Source organism: Xyrauchen texanus, chromosome 1 (assembly GCF_025860055.1).
Source record: "Xyrauchen texanus isolate HMW12.3.18 chromosome 1, RBS_HiC_50CHRs, whole genome shotgun sequence".
NCBI classification, from domain to species: domain Eukaryota; kingdom Metazoa; phylum Chordata; class Actinopteri; order Cypriniformes; family Catostomidae; genus Xyrauchen; species Xyrauchen texanus.
Window position 1 is genome coordinate 13,675,646 of NC_068276.1, and position 17,276 is coordinate 13,692,921.

At 45.8% G+C, this 17,276-nt stretch overlaps 1 protein-coding gene across 2 annotated transcripts in view; it reads left to right on the forward strand.

Moving 5' to 3' along the window:
- LOC127646162 (NT-3 growth factor receptor-like) overlaps nt 1-17,276 on the forward strand; it is a 207,528-nt gene that overhangs the window by 183,232 nt on the left and 7,020 nt on the right. For both annotated transcript variants that reach the window (XM_052129637.1, XM_052129644.1), the window contains 3 exons: nt 4,395-4,525; nt 6,287-6,459; nt 9,227-9,470. In XM_052129637.1, the coding sequence (XP_051985597.1) occupies nt 4,395-4,525; nt 6,287-6,459; nt 9,227-9,470 (548 nt within the window). The remainder of the gene's footprint in view (nt 1-4,394; nt 4,526-6,286; nt 6,460-9,226; nt 9,471-17,276) is intronic.

Sequence of the window (17,276 nt, forward strand, 5' to 3'; positions counted from 1 at the left end):
GCGGAGGATGCCATATGCCCCAGGAGCTTTTGGAAACGTTTTAGCGGGACCACGGCGCCTGGCTTGAAGGAAGCGAGGCATTTCAGCACTGACTGACACTGTCACTGACACTGACTGTCTTTTCTCGGTCTGAGTCTAACTCCAGACCGAGAAAAGAATGCTCTGGACCAGGGAGAGCTTGCTCTTTTCCCAGTTGACCTGAAACCCCAAACGGCTGAGGTGGCTGAGCATCTGGTCTCTGTGTGCGCATAGTAACTCTTGAGAGTGGGCCAGTATGAGCCAGTCGTCGAGGTAATTGAGTATGCGTATGCCGGCTTCTCGGAGCGGGCGAGAGCTGCCTCTGCGACTTTTGTGAAGACGCGAGGGGACAGAGACAGGCCGAAGGGGAGGACTTTGTACTGATACGCCTGGCCGTCGAATGCAAACCTTAGGAAGGGGCGGTGTCGAGGGCGAATTGAGACGTGGAAGTACGCGTCCTTCAGGTCTACCGCTGCGAACCAATCTAGATGCCGGACGCCAGATAGAATTTGTTTCTGGGTGAGCATTTTGAACGGGAGTTTGGACAAGGTCCGATTGAAAACTCGCAGGTCCAAGATCGGTCGTAAGCCGCCGCCTTTCTTGGGTACAACAAAGTAAGGGCTGTAGAAACCCTTCTTCGTTTCGGTTGGAGGGACAGGCTCTATCGCGTCCTTTTATAGAAGGGAGGCGATTTCTTCGCGCAGGGAATGGGCATGTTGGCCGTGTACTGCAGAAAAATGTACGCCCACGAAGGGGGGCGGAGACCTGGCAAACTGAATTGTGTAACTGAGTCGAATGGTCAGGTGCAGCCAGCGTGACGGGTTGGGCAGTGAAAGCCACGCCTCTAAACTCCGTGCTAGGGGCACCAAGGGGACGGGTTTTTTGGACGTACCCAGCGGGGCTTCGCAGCGGTGCGGAACAGGTAACGTGGCGTCGGGAGGCAACGTGGCGTCCCGAGGCTCTGGTGCTGAGAATAAACTCAAAGCACTTACCTTGCTCCGCGCACCTGGCAGGGGGCGGGTTCGTGACTGAGGAGGAGGTCTGACGCTGGCGTCCTCTGGACTCGTCTGAACCGGCCGGCCGGGGAACAGTCGTGGGGCTGAAGGCCGGGAGACCGCATCCATGGAGCCGGGACTGTTGAGGCCTGAAAGCAGAGTGCCGTGAGAACGGCATTTGCGGGCCATATGCCCCAGAGACAAAGGAAATAGCTCTTTTATTGAGAATTTGGGTACCACAGCCCCCGTTAAGGGGTGCGGCAAATGAAAAAACACAGGATTCTCCTCCTGGCCCTTCACCGGGGGACGGAGCGGTCTTACCACCTCCGGAGCTAACTTCTTGGACTCTGGGTGCGTTGTCTCAGGAGCGCCTGGGAGCCTTCTGGGTCCTCGAGGGGGTCCGTGAGACAGGGGGCGTGCGCTTCCCGCGGTTTGCTCGACGCTGGGGCTGAGAGCTGGGCCCGGGTTGAGGCGGAGCAGGAGCTTGTCTTCTGGCCACGGGAGGACGCCCTCGGTGAGCAGACGGGGCATGGGCCGTGGCGGCAGGCTTGCGGCGAGGCATGATGTGAGAGATGGCCTCCGTCTGCTTCTTTACCGTGGAGAACTGCTGGGCAAAGTCCTCGACGGTGTCGCCGAAGAGGCCGAACTGGGAGACAGGGGCGTTGAGGAAGCGAGTCTTGTCGGCTTCACGCATCTCGACCATGTTCAGCCACATTTGACGTTCCTGGACCACTAGCGTGGCCATCGCCTGCCCGAGCGCTTGCGCTGTGACCTTCGTCGCTCTCAGAGCGAGGTCGGTCGCTGAGCGCAGTTCCTGCAGTGTGTCGGGATCAGGGCCACCCCCGTGCATGTTGCGAAGTGCCTTGGCTTGGTGGACCTGCAGGAGAGCCATGGCATGCAGGGCGGAAGCGGCGTGTCCGGTGGTGCTGTAGGCCTTCGCTGTCAGCGAGGAGGTTGCTCTACAGGTCCGGGAAGGGAGTACGGGGCGACCTCGCCAGGTGGTAGGGGTACCGGGGCATAGATGGATCGCAACCACCCTATCCACCTGGGGAATTGCCGCGTACCCGTGGCGCGCTCCGCCGTCGAGGGTGGCGAGGGTGGACGAGCCTGTGGTGGTGTGACGAGTGGAGAGGGGTGCTCTCCACGAAGACGCCAGCTCGTCATGCACTTCCGGAAAAACGGAACCGGGGCGAGGCTGTGAGCGGCGCGCAGACCCCAGGAACCAGTCATCCAGCCGTGATGGCTGTGGGGAGGACGGAGGGTTCCAATCCAAGCCCACGCTGTTGGCTTCCGGAAAGCATGTCGGACATCTGTGCATCAGCCTCAGCCTGGGCGTGCAAGCCCGGCGGCGCAGCCCAGGGGAGTCCTCTGCATCAGATGCCGCCCTCCGATGTCGCGGCGAGCTCATCGGCTTCCATCGCAAGAGGGTCGGCTGACTGGCTGTGAGGCGAGTCGCCGCCGCCTCGAGCAAGGACGGGAATCAACGAGCGTGCTGGGGCGCGGGTGGTCCGAGGGGGCGTACCCGGCGGAGCTGCACCCGCTGCCATCCCCGAATCGCCTCCATCGCCTGCCGCATCGTCCTCAATCCCGTGGGAAGAAGGAGCAATACGGGGGGCGGAAGCAAGCCGCGACCGCAACGTTGTCATGGTCATGTTCTCGCAGTGAGAACATGAACCATCCACAAACGCAGCCTCGGTGTGATCGCTACCCAGACACACGAGACAGCGCCTGTGGCCGTCGGAAGCGGAGCGCACTCTACTGCATCCAGAAACAACACAGGGGCGGAAGGGCGTCCTTAAAAGGACGTTCAACGCCGCTGTGTTTTGCTCTTTTAGAGGAAATTACTCTTTTAAATAAAATCACTCTTTAGGGAAAAACTCGTGAGAGTTTTTAAATCTGCACTGTCGATGCCTAGGGGCAGGAATGCACAGCCGTGCAAACAGGAGAAAGCCGCTGTTGTGCGCCGTGGAATCCAACAGTTTATGCAGCAGAGGGATGACAGGAACTCTGTGTGTGTAGTATGCAGCAGTTGCAGACACGACCATCGGCTCCGAAGAAATTTTCTGAATGAACTCCCGTATTTGCGCCGCTTAAATACCCGTATGTCCGGGGGCGGGACATGCAAATACTGGTTGCCAACTCTCATTGGCCTTATTTCATAGTTCAGAGGTGAATATCGGCGCTCAAGAGAGAGACCCCTAGTGTCGCTTCTCTGACACAACGTGGAGAGAGCGACAGAAGGGGAACCTCCGTTCCATGATGGAGGGAATGAGACATCGTGTCCCTCTTGCCACAACACTGAACCAACCGTTGGAAGGGCCGAGTCTTTGGCTCGACGACTCAGTGCGAAACCTGAGTGTGTGCTTGCAAGCGGCACTCCTTTTATACCCTTATGTCCAGGGGAGTGGCATGCAAATCCCACACGTCAATTCTCATTGGCCTTTCCTCAAATATCAGAGATGTCTGGGCTCTTAAGAGTGAACAACTAGTGTCAACTCATCGACACAACGCCTCGTTCCCTCACTCAGGGATTGGAGGTTACATCAGTAACATGATGTTTTTCCTTGTTAAAAATCAACAGCATTGTTTCAATCTTATCAGGTAATTCTGTAACATTTTTAAATGTTCTGAAGAAAATTTAAGTGTAGCTAGTGCATGCATAATTCACTGCTATGATGATAGGGTGTTGGTACTGGTTGCAGGTTGTTGCTTTGAGGTTACTAAGGTGTTTAAATCACTGTATTTACCACCGCCATATACACAAGCGTAATGATAAGTGAAAAAATAAGCTGTAGTTGTGCGTTTCTAGGGTTATCTGGTGGTGATTGGTCACTGGCCAAGTCAACAGAGGCCAGCTTTCTACAATATTCTGGTCCATAGTTATGACTTTAGTCCCACCTTCAATGTAAGTCTGTGGGATTTGTATTGTCCTTCAGGTAAAAATGGTCAAATTGCATAGAAAAGAAATCGTACACATATCCTTAACAAAACTTGGGGTATCATTCATGTTGTGCAAATTGTACAGGAGAAAATGAACTACCCAAAGTTAATTACTAAGGATTATGGGTTTCAATCAAACCCTATGCACAATAAAAACAGTGTTGCTTACCTAAGCAAATACCACAAATAAATGCCTTAAAGGAAAATAAGAAAATATGTGTATCAGTGGTCACAAACTTTTCTAATATCTGTTAAATTTTTTCTGATTTATTTTTCCCTACTGTTTCAAATCCAGACTTTCAATTCTGGCTCATTTTGCGGCATCAAAGTGCACTGATAATCTGAAGATACACAACTTTAATAACTCTCTCTCTCTCGCTCTCTCTCTCTCTGTGTTTCTCTCTCATTCTCTCTCTCTCTCGCTCTCGATTTCTCTCACAGATGTGCAGCATATTAAACAGAGGGACATTGTTCTGAAGAGGGAGCTGGGAGAGGGTGCTTTTGGGAAGGTGTTTCTTGCCGAATGTTACAACCTCAGCCCCAATCAGGATAAGATGCTGGTAGCTGTCAAGGTGAGGGACAACTTTTGCTTTGCTCTTGCAGGTCTTGACACTTCTCAAAATAGATGCACTTTTCCTCAAACTCTATTCCATTGCCTTTACTCTGAGAATGATGAACTATCCATTAATGTCAACATTACATCAAAATTGACCCTATTTAATTTCTCAATACATGTTTTTGGTCTTAGTTCCTTAGTCTTCACAAACTGTAATGAAAATATAATAACATAGTCTGCCTCTGAAATGGATTTCTTTTTCTGCCTACATCACAAAGGCCTTTTACTTGCAAGCCCCTTGCCTCCAACCACCTGGCTCAAAAAAGAAAACATGAAAATTAGATATGAGTGTTGTTGTTTGAGCTTTATAGAGGCAACAGGATTGGTTTTGTGAATATAATAATGGAATACAATTTTATTTGTATTTATTTATTTATTTAAAGATTTAAAGTAAGAGCTGTACTGCTGCACCACACTCCAGTTCAGTTTGTGGCAGTAATGCACCAAAAGCTGGCTTGCCAAACACCAATAATTACAAGAAGACAAGACCTAACTCAAATGCTCATGAAACCATAAAACAAAAACAGAACTAACTAAACTTGAACTGATACAAAATGGACAAAACAAAGCTGACATGATATGTTACATGCTTCAAGATCACTTCAGTTGTTTGTCTCTGTGTAATTGCTAGAGTGTTTCTCAAGGTCTGAACAGGGTTTTTTTCTAGTATTCCAATTAAAGCATTTGAAACCATGGGTAAAAATGCAGGAAATATTTCTGTTGAAAGTTTCAGATAAGCCAAAAAAAAAAAAAAAAGCCACTGCACAAATCAATCCCATTATAAAATTTAAAAAAAGTTATTATAACTCATAAATAACAGCAAAATGAGAATAGAACTAAGTCTTGGCAATGATAGTATTGTTTTGTAATATAATTTAACCATTAGAAAGCACTCAGGCCATCTGAACTTCCTTTAATTCAATGTGCTTTCTCAGCAGAACCTATTGAAACTATTGAATCAAAGAGATAACAGAAAATGCTCTGAAAATGCTGCAGTATTATGAGGATATGTCTTTATGAGCCCAAGCCAGTTCCCCAGGCAGAACACTGCAACTGTGTGACAGCGTATTTGCTCATCAGTGCGGGAAAACTGTATTGAGCTGCATGATGCTAAGAGATCCCCTGACAGAAATGAGTACTTTGCCTTCTGTGGCATATATGACATTCTCTGTCAATGTCTCCCTCAGCTTGTGTCAGAGAGATCAGGGGAATTCTGTAATTAAAATCAAATAGCACCATGTTATTTCTGATTTGTAGGAATAGGGCTCACAATAAAATGTCTAGTACTGCATTTGAGGCATCTTTTTAGGATCTCTTTGAAATATCTAAGTTTGGATTGGATATCTACATTTTCAACCTTGGGCTTATAGCACTACATGGGTCGCCAGAAATACAGATGGGGTTGCGAGAGATTTCTATTATCTGTATTTAAATTATGTATATTTAAAGGTGCATTATTAATGTATTTTTTTGATAATTGCTAAAGTTGATGTGCGAGAGTATGTAGGGTCGCAATAAGTTTGGAACCAAAAAGTGTGATTCAGTCCAAAAAAAGGTTGAGAACCCAGGCTAGATGCTCTTGGGTGAGGCTATATATTTTATACTCTTATTCCTGAACACAGTTTGAAGGTGCATGTAAAAGCAGACTCATGTTTTTCAGCATCCATTTGTTCTTGTCTGTTCACCACTAAGAGTGAAAGTGCTATCTTTCTCTCAGACTCTCAAAGATCCAACCCTGGCTGCCAGAAATGATTTTCAACGGGAGGCTGAGCTCCTCACCAACCTTCAACACGAGCACATTGTGAAGTTTTACGGTGTGTGTGTGGATGGCGACCCTCTCATAATGGTGTTTGAATACATGAAGCACGGAGATCTCAATAAGTTTCTAAGGTAGTGTTTCATTTTAACATTGTAAGGAGTGCTAATGAATGTTCAGAAGAAGCATGCTCATCAAACCTTTTGCTGAAATTCAGGGTTAAATAAACTGCTGCTTACTTCACTCAGGTGACAATCCTTTCACCTCCCCAGTTATTAGATCTTGGAGTCGAGTCTCATCCCATTGCAGCCAGCAAGCCAAATCTTTTTACATTTATCAATCATAAAATAACTCTTAAACTAACAGATCCTCAATCTGACTGGACAAGCGCCATACTAAGAGGGGCGATCAGTTTAACACACAATGTTTGATCCTGCTGTGGTTTCTTTTTAAGTTATTTTCATTAGTTGAGCAAAAATAGACAAAATAACTAACTTGTGTCTAAAACGACAGTTACTACAAAAACTTTTTTGTATAACTAAGCAATTGAGTTTAGTATAGTTAATAGTAAAGTATCGAGAGAGTTATATATCGACTAGGACATTTAATTGTCTGATATTTTGCTATATTGAGATAAGCATAGGCCTGTGCACTTGACCAATTAATGTTGTAACCTCCCTCTTATGTCAGTTCCAAACTCTACTGAGAGCCTTGTCAAAGGATACCAAAAGGATAAAAAATGGCTGTGAATTTTAAGTAAACATTGTGTAAAATAATAATTGTATTGGCCACCTTGTTCTCTAGTTCTCAGTATGGATATAGACCAACGAGAAAAAGCCATATTGGTTATCGACTAGTGCTAAGTTGTGCCTGAAACATTAGTGAGCTATAGTACCTGTTTCTGGCATCCTGGATGGATCCCCTTTGCAAAGCCTGTCTCAAATTATGCAACCTATTATACCTCATTTTTAGCCAAAACCTGTAGCATATTTCATGTATCCTTCATGGATAAGGCAGTCTTAATATGTATTGCAACATGATTGGTGAAAAAATCTAGATAGTGATTTGTCAAATGTCAATTACATAAAGTATGTTTCCATTTATGACTGAAAGGTAATGATTACAAATAGTTGAATCATCTGGATGCTTTTTTAAGATCCGTAAAAAAAAATGACAAAGTGCATACGTTCTTCTTACTCTCGTTACATGTTCCTGCCACTTTGTTCTCTTTTTTCACCTCCAGATGGGTACAGTAGGGTTGCTTCGAAGCCATATATGTCTATTACGTATCCCATTACCTGGTACATGTCCAAAATGGAAATTAAATAATTATAATAATAATAAACGAATCAAACCCCCAATCCTCTTGTTAGAATTTGAGACACAGTCCTAGTTTCTAGGATGCTGAATGGCAGCTTATGGTTGACCTTCATTGTGTCACAAGGTAGATTAAGGTCATGTGAATTATGATTTGCTGGGGAGAATTGTGTGAGTGAGATGACTGTCTTGTGAAAGCAAAGTGATGATCTGCAGCAGAAATTATTCTTTGGTGATTTGGGATCATTTTTTCTTACACTTATGCAGGTGGATGATGAAATAATTTTTTTTTTGTTTCAACTGCAGTGATTCAAGTCTGGTCGATATTCATAGACATCAAAGAATTTCTTGAATTCTGACTTCAGTTAAGCTTCATGAAAATGAATTATAGCAGTGCTTGAAGTGGGGTGGTACGCAGTACCTGCACTTCTAAAATTTAGTCTACAGAGTACCGGCATGTTTTTCTTTTTCTTTTCTTGCACCACTTCTCAGAGTTTCCTAGTATGATGTAATGTCTTTATTTAATGTAAGTCAGTAATTTGATGTGGCCTGCCAATCACTTTTATCTGACCTTCCAAATGATTTTGATAAAATTGCGCTAAACATCCCGACGCTCTCTGAGCGAAACTCAGTAGTGAGTTTACCAACATTCAACATGTACTACAGCATAGGTTCTCGTCAAGCTATCTGTGGTCTAGTGCTGGAGGGGCGTGCGTGTTTAAGCTTGTCTGGACATAGTTCAGTTTCACTCTTCTCCAAAACATGAACCAGCAACTTTTGGGTGAGCACATTTTATCGCGTCTTGTTCACTTATTCACTCAGTTCATGTGCAAAACCTTTTTTCACAAGAGGCAAAACGATGATGAAAAATACATCACAAAAAATTGCTTTTATTCTCCATTCTTTTCTGTAGTGCTCATACATTTTTTTTAAATAAAGTTAAATACTAAAAAGGAGAGTACTTGCACTTTTTTCTTCCACTTCAAGCACTGAATTAAAGGTATATAATGAGAACCTAGTGTGAAGCACACCAGATAATTCAGTGTATATTATATCAAAATAGCACTGCTGCTGAAAAGATAGTAAGAGGCGTGATTGTGAGCTCTTCAACACATTATTGTAGAGCCACTGACCAGAAGAGATGCACAAACTACAGTCAAGCCTTTTTGAACAGCCACCTTATGCAAATGCTTCTGCAATCGGACAAAAATAATTTTCACTGAGTGAAGGAAGGTGTCAATGAACAAAGTTAACTGAATAGGTGATTTATTTCACAAGACAGTTAAAGTCAAAGCACATATATCTTCGCCTTGACTTTCTCACTTCAAATTAGACAGCTTTACAGGATTAAAAGATTAGAGGGTAAATAATTTTATGGGACTTTAAGGAAGAGCGTTTGAGCACTCTGACCTTGTGCCCTTTTACATTGAGCTACAATAAATGGTCCAGACTCGAATCCTCAACTTGACTCTTAAGTTAAGTATTTGCAAACCTGGACATAGCTCAAAAGTGAAGGATAGTTACTGCCAAGCCTAACAAGTGTAACCAACACAATTTTATCTCCCCAACTTTGTGACATTTCAGAGCCCATGGTCCAGACGCCATGATCCTCATTGATGGCCAACCGATGCAGTCTAATGGGGAGCTCGGTCTCTCTCAGATGCTTCATATTGCATCACAGATAGCGGCAGGGATGGTCTACCTGTCCTCTCAGCATTTTGTACATCGTGATCTGGCCACCCGCAACTGCCTTGTTGGTAATGGCCTGTTAGTGAAGATCGGTGACTTTGGGATGTCCAGAGACATCTACAGCTCAGATTACTATCGGGTGAGTATCACTTAAGGGTTTCCATTTTATATCAACATATTTCAGTCAAAACAAATTTTTTAAATGTCATTGCAGTTACATTTCTTTCTATTTGCACCTCTGAACCTAAATTAAGCTTTACAGGATATACAATATTTTGATCTTTTCCTTGCTTGTTTCTCATTATTTTCCACGTCCGTCTAAAATAAAACATTATTCACAAATGTAGTTTGCGTGAAAATATTTATATGAATATTATTTGTTATAACTTTGGCGATTGCATAAAAAGCAGGTCATAGTACTTGTAAAACTCTGTGATGGCTGTGTTTGTTTGTTGGCTGGTTATGTAGTATTGTGGTCAGATACATCATTGGTCGAACTGAATTACGATCAGTGGAAAAGTGCCTGGTATTGAGATTGGTTCTCATTTTGAGAAATAGCCCAATCTGGGTGAAAAAGGGGTTTGTGTGATTCTTTCCATTCTGCGATTTAAACTACAGCCTATTTAAAACAATTCTTTTTTTTTTATATTTCAATTTTCTTATTGACATGTCCACAGCATCTCCCTGTTTCAGTAGGAAATACATCAACACACCAAAGAAAACTGCACTCGTCAAAGTTCACAGGAATATTTAATTCAAGAATCATCCTAAAATCATCGGACTTAATTTTGTTTATGCAAAATGTAACTTTATCTTTTGATGTTGGAATGAAATATGACCTGGATATTTCTCTGAGATTCACCCAGCGAGCTACAGTACTTATTTGCCTAGAATGTTCAAGCAACATTGATGTAACAGACAACCAAATATTCTGCAGAGACACCGGTTTGTGTTCAAGCCCATCTAGCACTGAAGGAACATCTTTGCCAAGCACACACAAAAACACTCAGTCTGCATTATTGACAAAACTGAGAGATAACTAAATTATTACCACATTGGACACGTTCACTGTTTCAAGTGATTATAAATAGCAGATCCCACAAAGCAAGTAATCCACACTTGGCATATAGAGTCATATTGACGTTTACTGTCCTCTAGGGTTCAAGTGTGTGGCCATATAAACGGAGCATGACGAGTGAAAGAAAGATTGAGGTATATTCATACAAGACCAATTCAGTCGCCTTTGTCAGACATTATAATTGGCACACCGACTTCCTGTCACATAATAGCTAATTTTTTGCCTGAGATGTTTCTAATAACCCTACTTAGAACTGTTGATGGATTAAAAAAAAATCTGAATGTCATACAAGAGTTTATGGGAAATGACAGCATGAGCTCAATCCTATGAATGCCCTGTGGATTGTCTTGGACAGTTTTCACGCTTGGTTCGATTGCACAGTCTGAACCTGAGTTCGAATCCACCCACCTCCCCCTGCTGGTCTCTTTTCACATTGTAATATCTGGTACCCGATGTAGGTATTTGTCATAAATGTGAGTACCACTGTGAGTATTTTTCCATTAAAACACACATTTGTGAGGAAAATGTGAGGAATGTGAGATGCGATCTGAAAGCAATTTATTCGTTGATGAGCAGCTATGAAAAATACATTTGTAAAAAGTGTAACAGGTAGCATACAAAGATGCAAATAACACACATCATCAATAGCGTTTCACTTCCACATGTTAGGCCCAATTACTTTCATACTAAATGTGAACCACATCGGAATTCAAGACTTAAATCATGAAATTTAGCTGTGACAAATTTTTTTTTAATTATATTTCGTAGCTCCTTACACTTAGATTGGCAGTTTAGAGGTGAAATGTCCACTAAGTGACGCTAAAAGCAAATTAAATCTTTTCTCCCAAACAGATGTTTTTGGGTTTTTTGGATGCTTTATCCAGTTTTCAACAAAACCTACCTCCCAACCCAAATCCTAATCCTAAACCTAACCTATACTATCATAAAAGAAAATGTGAGATGAAAAATGCAATTGGTTAAGAAACCACGTCATCTTGTGGTGCTTCTACAACACTTTCGGCTCATGTGTCGACTAAAATGCTCTTCGGGACTCGTATCCGGGTCTTTTGCTTTGCAAGTGCAACGCTCAATCAGTTGAACGCCATCTGATCACACTTGAAAATGCCTATAAATGTAGTTGGTAATGTGATGCAAACATAAAATGTACCATCTTACAAGTCATGCGCAATAGTGTTTTGATGTCATAAGACAGCATTGTGTGAGGAACAGGATGAAAAGTTTTTATGAACTGATAATCTGTAGTTTTACTTGTGATTTGTGTGAAAGGGAATAAAAGTTTTAGGGTTCAGCCACTTCTGTGGTTGTGTTTTTATTGTCTTTGTGTCTGAACTCTGACATGTTTAGTGTCTTGTGCCTTATTGGCATTGTCATGCCTTCTCTTGTTTTTTTTAATGGCATTTTTGTCGCCTGTTGCATGCATCACATGGTATTTTCTTCACGGTATACGCTCAGGTTTTGTCTAGTATGAGAGTGCATAGCATTGCTTTATTGCCGTTGCCATGCATTCTCTTGTCTCGTCTGTCGTTTGGCATGAGCGCATGTTGCCTTGTAGTCTCTGGTGATATGCGTTCATGTCATTTGTGTGTTTGTGTCTGTGAGAGCGCATGGCTTTGTTTTGGTTCCGTATTGCCACGTGTCTCTCAGTCTTGCATAAAACCATGCCTCCTTGTCTGCATATTAGTTCATTTGTTTCACCTGCCTTCCTTGCTAACCCGTTTGATTTCTCTCCCTATATTAGCTCCTCTTTTATGCTGGATTGTTTCATTTGCTCCTGTTGTTGTGTGTTCGTGTTTTCTGTCTGCCTTCTCTATCAAGTTCAGGAACTTCTTGTGTTATTCTAGTTTGGTTTTGTTTTTCTTCTTTCTCAATTGTGAGTTTTTGGTTTTGTTTGTTTTCTGTTTATTTAAATTTATATGCATTTGGGTCCTTCTCTCAACACCATGTACCATGGCAGAACAATCCAGCCAATTCTGAACCCAGCAGTGATACAATTGGCATCTTCCTTTTTCCGTCGTCCCCTCACTGACTTTTCCTTCCTGCATTACTTGATTCAGCTCATCCACATTTGCAATGTCCTTCAGAGGGGAATTGATGTGAAGGACTTTACATGTGAGTTTTTGATCGCAGTGGATGAGCTGGACTATGATGAGACTGATATGAAAGAGGTTTATAACATCTGCCTTGATCAACCTCTCATTCATGGGGAAATGGAGAAGCTGGGGCTTTTGGAACTTTGTTGACCATCTCTTCCATGTGCAGGGAGTTTGCACTCCCATTCAAGGAGGGGTTTCCCCAGGCGGACCACACCATCATCCCACCCTCAACAAGCCCAATCCACAGTCCTCCTATGACCCGTAAATGAATGAGGAGGAGGAAAAACAGGTCAGCTGCAGCCCCCCGCTCGTTCCCACTGCCAACCGCCAGTAGGCGGCGGCCTTTCCTGCTGCAGTTCCCCTGCTGCTGTCAGCTCTCCCGGATATGGAGGCCATTCCCCTGCCGCTGTCAGCACTCCCAGCCATGGAGGCCATTTACCTGCTGCTGCCAGTGCTCCTAAGGCTGTCGAAAAGTCTGTCCAGTTCCTAGTGGCTGTCTGAAAAATCCGTCCAGTTCCCTGAGGCTGTCGATTAGCCTGTCCTTTTCCCCAAGTCTGTGTTTTTCCCTGTGGCCATCGACAAGCCTGTCCTGTTCCCTGTTGTCGTAAACGAGCCTGTCCAGCTCCCTGTGGCCATTCCTAACCTCTCCCCAGCGGCCATTGCCCTGCCTATTGTGTCTTTCCAGTCGGCCCTGTTCTCTGTACTCCCTCCCCTGTTGAAGCCTCCTCCCAGGCCGCTGGACTCTGGCCCTTTCTTTAAACTTCCCCTTTGGCCACCTGACCCTGACCCATTCCTGAAGCTTCTTCTCTGGGCTCTTCGTCCGGACCTGGTCTTAAAACTTCCACCTTGGCCACCTGACTCTTTCCCTGGTCCAGAGCCCCTGTCCTGTTTCCACACTCCTTCCCTCCCATGCTTTGTTGTCCTGCCAGCTCCTCCCTGGTCTGTCCTGCCGGCTCCATCATGATCCCCATCCCTTCCTTCTGTTTGTTCTGTTCCGTGTTAATACCTGTTCTATTTTTCTGGTCTTGTGTTTGATGTCTCCCTCATGGGACACCAGGAGGACACCACCCTTTTGAAGGGGTTGGGGGGGGGGTTAGTGTCAGGGTTCAGCCACTTCTGTTGGTTGTGTTTTTATTGTCTCTGTGAGCTCTGACACTCATGTTTAGTGTATGTATAGTCTGTTGAAGCCTCCTCCCAGGCCGCTGGACTCTGACCCTTTCTTTAAAGGAGTTATTTTTGTGTGAGAATGCATGGCTTGACTTATTGGCATTGTCATGTGTTCTCTTGTCTTGATTATTGGCATGAGTGCATTGCTCTTATGTCATCCTTGTGGCAGGCACTTGTGTCAATTGTTTGTGTCTTTCTCTCATGACCTCAGGTGTGCTCTGCTTTGCGCTGTGCATCCCGGTCACGATCCGTCTTCATGTTGTGCTGAGGTTTGTTTGCTTCTGTCTTCGGTGCCTGTTTATTTGTGGCGGAATTTTTGCACAGATATCTTGTCTCACTTTGTTGCCTTTTGCGTAGATCACGTGGTATTTGCTTTGCGGAGTACGCTTATGTTTTGTCTAGTATGAGAGTGCATGGCATCGCTTTGTTGGCATTTGATTTCTCTCCCTATATTAGATCCTCTTGTATGCTGTCCTGTGCTGGATTGTTTCATTTGCTCCTGTCGTTGTGTGCTTGTGTTTTCTGTCTGCCTTCCCTGTCAAATTCAAGGACTTCTTGTGTTATTCTAGTTCGGTTTGTTTTTCTTCTTTCTCCATCATGAGAGCTTTTGATTACGTTTGTTTTCTGTTAATTTAAATAAAATCTCATTGTTGCCAATCTGTGTTTTTGTCACAAATTGCCACCCTCTATAAATAAATCACCATCATAATTTTCTTTATGAAATCTTTTACAAGTTTTTAATAGTAGGACAAATCTGTTATCAGTCCTGTATGCATGAATCTACTTCTCCTTTTAATAAGTATAAAAGCATCTATGCCCAGGGAATTGCTCTAGTGGGAGTTTAATCCATTCCCCACCGTGCTGCTTGAAGAGCATTCATACCCATAATCCAATCTCCCCCTCTATCCCTGAACCACAGACTAGCCAGTAATTCTGTTAACAAACTGCCGATAGAAAACAAACACATCCCCTCTTCTGACACCCACACCAGGCTGACAGAGTATGGAAATGTGGACATTGACCAGAGAGATTATTCCTTTTCACTTTCTTTATTTTCATTATTTTAATGGATTTACACCATGCCAGGCTAATTTGAATGCCCCGTCCCGGACATACGGTATAAAGGGAAGCGTGGCAGCGAGTGCCAGTCAGAATTTTTCTTCAGAGCCGAACGGTTGTGCAACAGCAAGCTGAGTTCACCACTGTTTCACTCATCTCTACTGGCGATAAGCACTGCTGTTGGATGTACGTCGCATTTCCAGCTGGCGTTCTCTCTCCCTGTACGCTGTGCAGTCTATTAAAGATGTCTTTTCATCTTGTGTAGTTCCTGGATGCGGTCGAGATGCGTGACGTTGACAAGGCACACTTTCTCAATGCCCCCATCTCCCAGCTTGGCCTCTTCGGCTACACCATCGAAGACTTGGCCCAGCTTTTTTCCGCGGTGAAGAAGCAGATGGCACATCTTGCCGCGGCGCTGCTGCCAAACCAGCGTGCCCCGCCTGGTCGCCGAGGGCGTCCCCTGCTGCTAAACAACAGGTAGCTCCGCCTCAACCCTGGCCCAGCTCTCAGCCCCAGCGTCGAGCACCTCCCAGGCGGCAGTCAGACATTCGCTCCGGAGCTGGTACCAAGACCACTCCGTCCACCAGTGGAGGGCCGGGAGGAGAATTCTTGTTTGCATTACTTTAATTTGCTGTACCGCCTTCAGGATGCAGTACCCACATTCTCAATAAAAGAGCGATTTCCTCACTCCCTGGGTCATCCACAGTTCCCTCACCTCTGGCCCCGTGACTGCTCAGCCCTGGCAGGCCAGCGCTGACGAGTTCTGAAGACACCTCACTAGGACCTCTTCCTCAGTCTCTAACCCACCCCCTGCCGGGTGCGTGGAGGTATGTAAGTGCTCTGAGTCTTTTCTCAGCACCCAAGCCTCGAGACGCTCTTCTGCCTCCCAACGCGCTATTACCTGCTCCCCCACGCCGCAAAGCCCTGCCCGGTATGTCAAAAGCGATTGTCCTCTTAGTGCCCCTCGCGCGGAGTTTGGATGCGTGGCTTTCACTCCCCAATCCGTCGCGCTGGCTGGCCAGGACCATCCGACTCGGCTATGTGATTCAGTTCGCCCGGCTCCCGCCTCGTTTCAGCGGTGTTCGCTCCACTTCTGTGCGCGGCGAGAAAGCCAGTGCCTTACGAGCAGAGATCAAGACCCTGCTCCTCAAGGATGCGATAGAGCCCGACCTTCCAGCCGAGATAGAGAAGGGTTTCTATAGCCATTACTTCATCGTACCCAAAAAAGCACCGCTTGCACACAGTGCCCTTCACCAAGTTGATCCAGTGCGCCTTCTATCCCAGGTTAGCCACTAAGTGTTGCTCCCTGGATGTTCTCCTCCCTAGCCTTCTGGCCAGCGAATTCAGCAGAGCAATTCTCAGCCAGACCCGCTACGAGTCACAGGTGATCTGTACTGGGGTTGGGCTCCACGGGCTTGGTTCCCTTTTCAGGCAAACTCCCCGTGATGTATTTCCCGTGGTACGGTGTCCCTGCCGTGTTTCCATTGGGCAGCCCTGCCCCAGTCGCCGTGCTTGTAGAGTCCCGTTCAAAATGCTCACACAGAAACAGATTCCACATCTCCATTCTGCCTCGACACCGACCCTTCTTATGGTTCGCGTTCGACGGCCACACGTATCAGTACAAGGTCCTCCCCTTCGGCCTGTCCCTGTCCCCTCAAGTCTGCACAAAGATCGTAGAGGCAGCTCTTGCCCCACTAAGGGAAGTGGGAATCCACAAACTTCCTTGACGACTGGCTCATGCTGGCTCACTCTCGAGAGTTACTGTGCGCTAACAGGGACCAGGTCCACTTGCAGCAGGTGTCCAGACGTGTCGTGGTGACCACAGACACCTCTTGACAGCGTTGGGGTGCCGTGTGCAACGGGAACGCTGCCGCTGGCCTCTGGACAGGAGCGTTGGCACATCAACTGCCTAGAGTTGTTGGCTGTATCTCTTGCCCTACGGAGGTTTCTCCCACTAATCCGGGGCAAGCACGTCTTGATCCGTTCAGACAGAACCGTGACGGTAGCGTACAGAAATCACCATGGCAGCGTGCGCTCTTGTCATATGTCACAACTCGACTGCCATCTCCTCCTTTAGAATCAGCAGCGACCCAGGTCGCCGCGCGCCACTCACATCCCTGGCAACCGCAAGACGATGGCAGACGCACTGTCGCAACAGGTTTCGCCCAGCAGAGAGTGGAGGCTACACCCCCAGGTGGTCCAGCTGATATGGGACCAATTCGGCAAGGTACAGATAGATCTCTTTTCCTCCCAAGACAACTCCCACTGCCCGCTCCGGTACTCCCTGACAGGAGCTCCTCTCGGACAGACGCCGATGCTGTGCAAGATCAGGGAGGATGAGGAACAGGTCATCCTGGTGGCCTTACTGGCCCACCTGGGCCTGGTTCTCGGATCTTACACTCCTCGCGACAGCACCTTCCTGGAAAATTCCCCTGAGGAAGGACCTTCTTTCTCAGGGACAGGGCACCCTCTGGCACACGCACCCAGACCTCTGGAACCTCCACGTCTGGCCCCTGGTCGGGATGCG